General features: G+C 61.4%; 1 protein-coding gene across 1 annotated transcript; it reads right to left on the reverse strand.

The window, feature by feature from the left end:
* Nucleotides 1–182: 182 nt before the first annotated feature.
* Nucleotides 183–4004, reverse strand: CCNB3 (cyclin B3; the record flags this gene model as incomplete). Its single annotated transcript, XM_084269340.1, has 11 exons — nucleotides 183–277; nucleotides 456–586; nucleotides 813–962; nucleotides 1252–1407; nucleotides 1801–1938; nucleotides 2194–2286; nucleotides 2470–2568; nucleotides 2924–3005; nucleotides 3486–3604; nucleotides 3742–3825; nucleotides 3912–4004. 11 exons carry the CDS (start codon nucleotides 4002–4004, stop codon nucleotides 205–207), a joined length of 1218 nt encoding a protein of 405 aa, XP_084125466.1. The 3' UTR covers nucleotides 183–204.
* Nucleotides 4005–7772: the final 3768 nt, after the last annotated feature.

Consider the following 7772-nt stretch of genomic DNA (forward strand, 5'->3'; position numbering starts at 1 on the left):
GAAATCTCAGCATAACCTCCACCACCCTCCCTACCCCTGTCCCAGCAGCCACCACCACCACCTAAGACAAACAATATTTTATTGACAGCTCCACATGACTTTTTTTACCCCCCTCCCCTCATTAAAAGTGACTTTTTTTTATGTACACAGTGCCCCCCTGCCAGAGAACACCCAGCTATTTACAGGCTATTTACAGAGTCAGGGCTAGCAGCTCTTCAGGATCTCTTCCAGCTTGAGCATGTCCATGGGAGTGATTTTTGCAACCTCAAAGAAGACCCTGGAAGGAGCCACGTTGGCTTAGAGCTCAGCCACAGCCTTAACACCCCTCCAATGGGGCCTCCCCCCCAGCTCTCTGCAACACCCAAGGGTGCATGTTGGTGGTGCCACCCTCCCACCAGGGGTAGGGGTAGCAGGGGTGGGGGGGCAGGCATGAGGCAGGGCCATGGGATGCTCACCTGTGAGAGTATTTCGTGTGCACAGCCTTCAGCTTGTCACGGGGCTGGTACGTGAGGAGGAAATTCAGCCTCTTCACCAGAGGATGCAGGTCCTGGGACCGGTACCCGCTGTAGTACTCCAGGGTGGGGGTCTGCACAGGGACAGCAAGGCTGAGATGGGTCCTCTCAAAGATAGGACCAGCCACCATCTCCCTTCCCCAGCCCCCTCAAATCAATAGAGCCCCAGAGCACAACCCCCAGACATTGCTCCACCCAACCCTGCACCCCTGGGGTGTTTACCAGCTGCCTTAGGGGGGGAATGGGGAGGTGGAAGGGACAGATAGATGGACACACACAGCAGGGCAGGCAGGTGCTTACCCAGGTACCACGGTTCTTCATGGTGAGGGCCAGCAGCAGGCAGCTGGCAGCCAGCTTGGAGGGGCTCTCCCGGGCATAGTCGTACTCCTGCAGGGTCATCTCGCAGAGGAATCGGGCCAGTGTCAGCGTCTCCATGGTGGCACGGGCACACTACAGAGAGCCAGGCAGGCAGGGAAAGGCTCAGCCTCCTGAGCAATGCTGCTCCCCACCCCAGCCTTTTTAGGATCTAGAGTGCTGCCTGTGAGGCAGAGGACCCCATTCCCACACCCCCAGCCTGCCACAGACCAGCATCTTCACCCCTCAACCCCTTCTGGAGGAGCACGTGGCTGTGACCTCCTTGCAGTCAGCTGGGAGCCCAGGATGCAAAGAGCCCCCCCACAGGTCACACAAGGTGCCTGGAGACACCCTGACCCCAGCCTGCCCCCCCTGCTGCACCCACCTTAGCAAAGCGCCGCAGGAACCGGTAGGCGATGGGGATGTTGATGTCAAACTTGAGGGTGCTGAGGATGCTGATCTCCATGGCAATGAGCTCCTCCCGCTTGTAGGCATCATCACAGATGTACAGGAAGTCATCCACGCAGGGTGGGCACCGCTCCTGCCAGGGCACAGCGGCTCAGCACCCTATGGGCCATCATCCCAGTAACGCTCATCCCCTGCCAGACCCCACCACATGGCTTGTGTGTGTGGTGCCTACGCTGCCCCAGCCCTTGGCCCTGACTCTAAGCCTTGCTCAAGGTGAAGTTGGGTGTCTCTGCAGAGCAGAGAGGAGCCAGGTCTCCAGTGACACCAGCAGACAGGACTGGGACTGTGTTTGCTGCCCTTGTGACAGGGAGGGGTAACACAAGGACAGACCAGACGTGCTACTCCAGCAGCTCTCAGGGCAGTGGCCTTGCACCATAGGGACCTAACCTTCTCCAACCACCCACAAGGACCAGGGAGGCCCAGCCCACACTGCCCCAGCACCCAAAGGCAGCACACAAGGAGTCACCTCAAATTTGGAGGCGATGAGGATGGCGGTGGAGCCGAGGAGCTGCAGCTTGTCCCTCATGCTCACCACCTCCACCAGGTAGTGGTCCACCAGCTTCACAGCCAAGTACAGCGTCTCGTGATTCAGCTCAAAGTTCTCCTGCAAGAATGCAGCAGGGAGGCAAGAGAGGGGTGTCAGGAGAAGCCAGGTCCACCCCATCACAGGGGCAGAGGTGCCCACAGGGCCAGGCTCAGAGGGAGGAGGAATGCAGGCTCATCCCCAGTGTGGGGAGAGGGAAGATCAGCTCTGCACTGAGGACACTCACAGGAGCCTCTGCTGGCATACTGAGGTAGCACCCAGGAAGGGTGGGGGGCTGCCTGCAGAAGGCTGTGCCCCCTCCCCATGCCCACATACCTGCACCTCCACCATCCAGTCCACCAGGATGGCTCGCATGTCCCCGCTGATGTCCGGCTGCTTCGCCATGTAGTCAGGGAGCAGGAATTTCTCCTGCAGAGGTACCAGCTGTCAGGGATGTGCCAGACACCACCACCCCCAAACAAGCCCCACCTCCCTCCTGCCCCATGCAGGTCCCCACCAGGTACTCAGAGCCTCTGGCCAGGGGGTGGCCCTGCCCACACAGTCACCCCTTCCCCAGGCAGAGCTCACCCCCCCCAGCCAGGCAGCACCCACCTCTCTTTCCCGCATGTATTCAAAGATCTCCTTGGCATACTCAGCACTGGCATAGGGGTCACCCAGCTGCTCCTTGTCTATGTCCTCTATTGGTGGTACCTGGTGGGATGGAGCAGTTAAAGGGGAGGACCTGAGTTCTGAGGATTGCCAGTCACCTCTTCAGGGCAAGGCTGCTGCACCTCTGCACCCGCCTTCCTCATCTGGCCCCATCACCCAGGAGCCCCCATCCCACTCTTTTCCTTGGGAGGTCTGAAGAAAGAAGGTGGGAGGGAGGTAACCCCCCCCTCAAGATTCCCATCACACTGGCCCATGTATCTCTAAGGTCCAAAACACTGCCTGGTGTATCACCAGCAGCAGCCACAGACCAGCACCATTACCAGACCAGTCACCCCAGGTGACTGGGGACCAGGGTGCAGCCCAGGGTCCCTGCACTCTCTGCAGAGGGCTTCAGTACCTGTGCAGGCACTGGCTCCTCTGGCACAGGATCCTCCTTGGGCTCTGCAGGAGCCGCTGTCGGGGGAGTTTTCTTTGTTGACCTGGACAGGACAAGAGCGTAAGTTATTGCTGGGAGGAGGCCTTGCTGAAAGGCTTTTTCCATAGCTTCAGGAAGGCACTAAACTACCTCTAAAATATTCCCACAGAAGCTCTTAGAGTCTTATGTTGGAATCACAGAACCATAGGGGTTGGAAGGGACCTCCAGAGCCCATGGGGTCCAACCCCCTGCCAGAGCAGGGTCCCTAGGACAGGTCACACAGGTCGGCACCCAGACAGGGCTGGAATCTCTCCAGAGAAGGAGACTCCACACCCCCTGGGCAGCCTGTCCCAGGGCTCCCTCACCATGAAGAAGTTCTTCCAAATATTGGTGCAGAACTCCCTGTGCTCCAACTTGAGGCCCCTTGTCCTGTCCCCACAGACTATTGAAAAGACCTGTTCTTCCCCACGGGGCAGGTTTGCAGGTGCTGGCCCTGCAGCATCCCCCCACCTGGGTCCCTGTCACCATCTCCACAGCCACTCACTTTTTCAGGTTGATCTCGTTGTTCTTGGCCACCCCCAGGGCAGCAGGGACCCTCTGGGCTTTTTGTGGTGCCACTTTCACTGCCTCCTTCTTCCCTGCCACCACCTGGTTCTTGTGAGCCTGTTCAGGTGAGAAGGGGGAAGAAGTGAGGTGTGCTCTGCAGGGAGCCCTCTCCTCCTGACGGGGCACAGCACAGCCCTCCAGCCCCACACAGAGCTCCCAGGGGACACCACCAACAGTCCCACAGACGCACTCACATTAGTGATGTCACCAAACGCTGACCTCTTCTTGGGTGCACCCTGGGGTGAGGATGGAGACCTCTTGGCCTGACAGATCTCTTCCTGCAACAGAGTGTGTCAGGAGATGGGGCATCCTGTTGCTCCCCCCTCCAGAGCCCCCCACACCCCCTGCCCAGCTCGGGACTCACCTTCTCAGGGTTGACATTCTGCACACCCAGGCCCACCTTGGCCGCCCGGGGCTGCTTGGTGCTCAGCACCTTGGAGTTGCGTGGCACGGGCATCTCTCTCTCTCTCAGTGTGTACACCAGGCTGGGAGCAGAGCAGGGCTTGAGGGGGGTGCCAGCCCCCAGGGACACCCTCAAGGGCCGGGGCACAGCCACGGGGGCACCTGCCCGCCCCGGGGGGTGTCGTGCAGCAGGACAAACCCCCAACCCCCGCCCTGAGCGCCCCGGGGGAGGGCGCAGGTCTGGCTGGGGGTGCGGGGAAGGGCCCCGCGCTCGCTCCAAAAGCGCCCTGCTGGGCCCGGAGGCGGCTGCCCGCACCCCCCACTGCCCCACTCCCTCACCCCCAGCACCGGGTGGGGAACCCCAACACCCTGGGGCAGCAGGACCCACCCCTGCACCCCCCGCCCCGGGAGCCGGAAGCGGTACCGGACCCGCATGGGAGCAGGAGGGAGCGGGAGCCCCCGCACAGCGGCCACCCCCCGGGCGCAGACCCCGCTGCCACCCGCCTCGGCACCACCCCCCCCAGCCAAGGAGCCCCCGGCACACCGCACCCCCCAAAACCAAGGAGCCCCCCGGCACCCCCCCCCCCAAAACCAAGGAGCCCCCCGGCACACCCCCCCCCCCCCCCCCAAACCAAGGAGCCCCCCGGCACCCCCCCCCCCCCAAAACCAAGGAGCCCCCCGGCACCCCCCCCCCGCAAAACCAAGGAGCCCCCGGCACCCCCCCCCCGCAAAACCAAGGAGCCCCCGGCACCCCCCCCCCGCAAAACCAAGGAGCCCCCCGGCACCCTACACCCCCCAAACCAAGGAGCCCCTCGGCACCCTACACCCCCCAAACCCCAAACCAAGGAGCTGCCGGCACCCCCCTCCAAAACCAAGGAGCCCCCCGGCACCCCCCCACCCCCCCCCCCAAGGGGCACCTGGCACCCCCTCCCCCACCCAAGGGGCCCCCGGCACCCCCTGCCCCCCAAACCAAGGGGGCCCCCGGCGCCCACCCCCGCCAAGCACCCGACCCGCACTCACCGGCACCACCACCCCGCAGCCGGCCCCGGCTCTTTTGAAAATAGCAGTTGGGCAGCGGCCGGCCAGCACTGGCTGAGCGTCGCCCAATCAGAACGCGGGGCGGCCCCAAGCACAGGCCAATCAGCGCGCGGGTAGAGATGCGGTTGCTAAGGGGCAGGGCCGCAGGGTTTAAAATTCACCCGCGGCGACCAATGGGAGGGCGGATTGGCGGCGGAGGCGGGGACTCCCGGCCGCGGCGGGTGGCGATTGGTGGAGCGGCTGCCGTTTAAATGCGTCTCGCGGGAGCAGGTGGTGGGTGTTGTGGTGCGTGGAGGGTCGGGGTCGCCGCCGCCGCGACAACCATCGTCCCCCCTCCCGCAGCGACCCCCAGCTGCTGTGTCCCGTCCCCCCCGCCCCGTAACCGTCATCGCCCCCCGGGAGAGCGGCCTCGGCTCTCCCGCCCTGCGTGGGGCGAAGGAGCCGTCTCCGCAGGCCCCGGCGCCCAGCGTGCCATGCGGGAGCCTCAGCCCTGGCTGCTGTGGGGCAGCCCCGTGGCCCCACCCGGGCTGCCTGGGGCTCCTGGTGTGGAGGTGGGGTGTACCCCAGGCTGGCCCTGCGGCTTCTGTGCCCCCGTGACACCAAGGGGTGGTTGGGGCTTGGTGATGGTGGCAGACATGGGGTTCCCCAAAGCTGGGTGCTCCTGCAGCCCTGCACCGCGCTGATGTGTGATCCAGGGCTGCCGAGGCAAAGGCTGGGGTGCAGGGCAGGGTTACACGCTGTGGGGTTACAGGAGGCAGGGTTACATGATGCAGGGTTACACGCTGTGGGGTTACACACTGCAGGGTTACACACTGCGGGGTTACACGCTGCAGGGTTACACGCTGTGGGGTTACATGCTGTGGGGTTACACGCTGTAGGGTTACATGCTGTGGGGTTACACGCTGTAGGGTTACACGCTGTAGGGTTACATGCTGTGGGGTTACACGCTGCAGGGTTACACGCTGTGGGGTTACATGCTGTGGGGTTACACGCTGTAGAGTTACATGCTGTGGGGTTACATGCTGTGGGGTTACACGCTGTAGGGTTACATGCTGTAGGGTTACATGCTGTGGAGTTACACGCTGTAGGGTTACACGCTGTAGGGTTACACGCTGTGGGGTTACACGCTGTGGGGTTACACGCTGTAGGGTTACACACTGTAGGGTTACATGCTGTAGGGTTACATGCTGTGGGGTTACACGCTGTAGGGTTACACGCTGTAGGGTTACATGCTGTGGGGTTACACACTGTTGGGTTACACACTACAGCATTACATGCTGCAGGGTTACACGCCACAGCGGTCACCAGAGACCTGCTGCTGGCCAAAGGTGTCCCTGTGTCTTGGTTTTGGTCAGGATGGAGTTAACTTCATTTGTAGCAGCGGATGGAATGCTGTGTTTGAGAGTTAAAATGAAAGCAGTGCTGATAACACCCTGATGTTTTAGTTGCTGTCAGACAGTCAAGGACTTTCTCAGCTCTTCGTATTTCTCTATTCATGAGAAAGGAGGGGATGAAGCCAGGACAGGTGACCCAACTGGCCAAAGAGAGTATTCCATGCCAATTAATGCCCTGCCCAGGATATCGGGGGGCCGTTGGGAGGAAGAGCAGGGACGGCTCCGGGACGCACGGTTCTTGGGGGACGGTCGGGTTCCAGGACGGCTCTGGGTGGCACGGCCTGAGTTCTGGGTTTGGTGAGAAACTGCATTGTGTACCAACAGCTTCATATATTTTTGCTCTAAAGTCCTGTTAGCATTGTTATATTGTATCTTTCTGTTATCTTAGTAAACTATCCTTATCCCAACCCACGGGCCTTTCAGTTTCTTGGGTTTGGGGTTATTTGCCCCTTCCTTTTCCCTTCCCGTGCCTCTCACACCCCCCTCCCCCCCTTTTCTCCTTCCCCTGCTCTTTTCCTTTAAGGAGCAGGCAGCTGTGTGGATCTCTGCTCTCAGCCGGGGTAAAACCACGACACCCTGCCTCGGGGAGCAGCCTTGAGAGGGGCCCAGCTCGGGCACACCGTGGTGGGCAGAGCTCAGAGGCCTTGCCCAGGTTGGTGTATTTATGGAGTGAAGTGGTGGGCTCACAGGTTACGTGTGATGGGAGAGGTCTGCTGGGGACTCCTTCCACCCCTGGCTTTGTCCCATGATAAATAGGTGTTGGAGAAGCCACCTGCTGTTTATGTCACTCTGCTCCTGCCTGCTGGCCTCGGGGCACCCAGGAGGGTCCATCTACATCCACCTACACTGACCTGCCAGGAGGGTGCAGAGAGGTGAGGGTTGGTCTCTTTGCCCTAGTGACAGGTGATGGGACAAGGGGAAATGGGCTCAAGCTGCCCCAGGGCAGGGTCAGCTCAGATGGGAGGGAAAAGCTCTTCCCTGAAAGGGTTATTGGGTGCTGGAAGAGGCTGCCCAGGGAGGGGGCTGAGTCACGGCCCCTGAGGTGCTCAGGGATATGGGTCAGCACAGGACAGGAATGGTTGGGCTTGATGATCTCAAAGGTCTTTTCCAACCCAGTGATTCTGTGATACTGGGCTCTTCCACCATCTCAGGTGCTCTCAGAGGGTCTGTCTCCTCGTCCCCTTTTACCCTGCTGAGATCAGAGAGAGGGGTGGGTTGATCTCCCCCATGAGGAGTCCCCAGGTGGTCATATCCCCCCACCCTGCCCCCAGCATCTCATGTTCTGGAATGAGGATGGAGGGGCTGAGTAACATCCATGTCACAGCTGGCCAGGACAAGTACCTGAGGAGCAGGGGCAGGCAGCAGCTGCCAAGGGCTGGGACACACACACA

This window comes from Gallinula chloropus (genome assembly GCF_964237585.1).
Source record: "Gallinula chloropus genome assembly, chromosome: 11".
NCBI lineage: Eukaryota > Metazoa > Chordata > Aves > Gruiformes > Rallidae > Gallinula > Gallinula chloropus.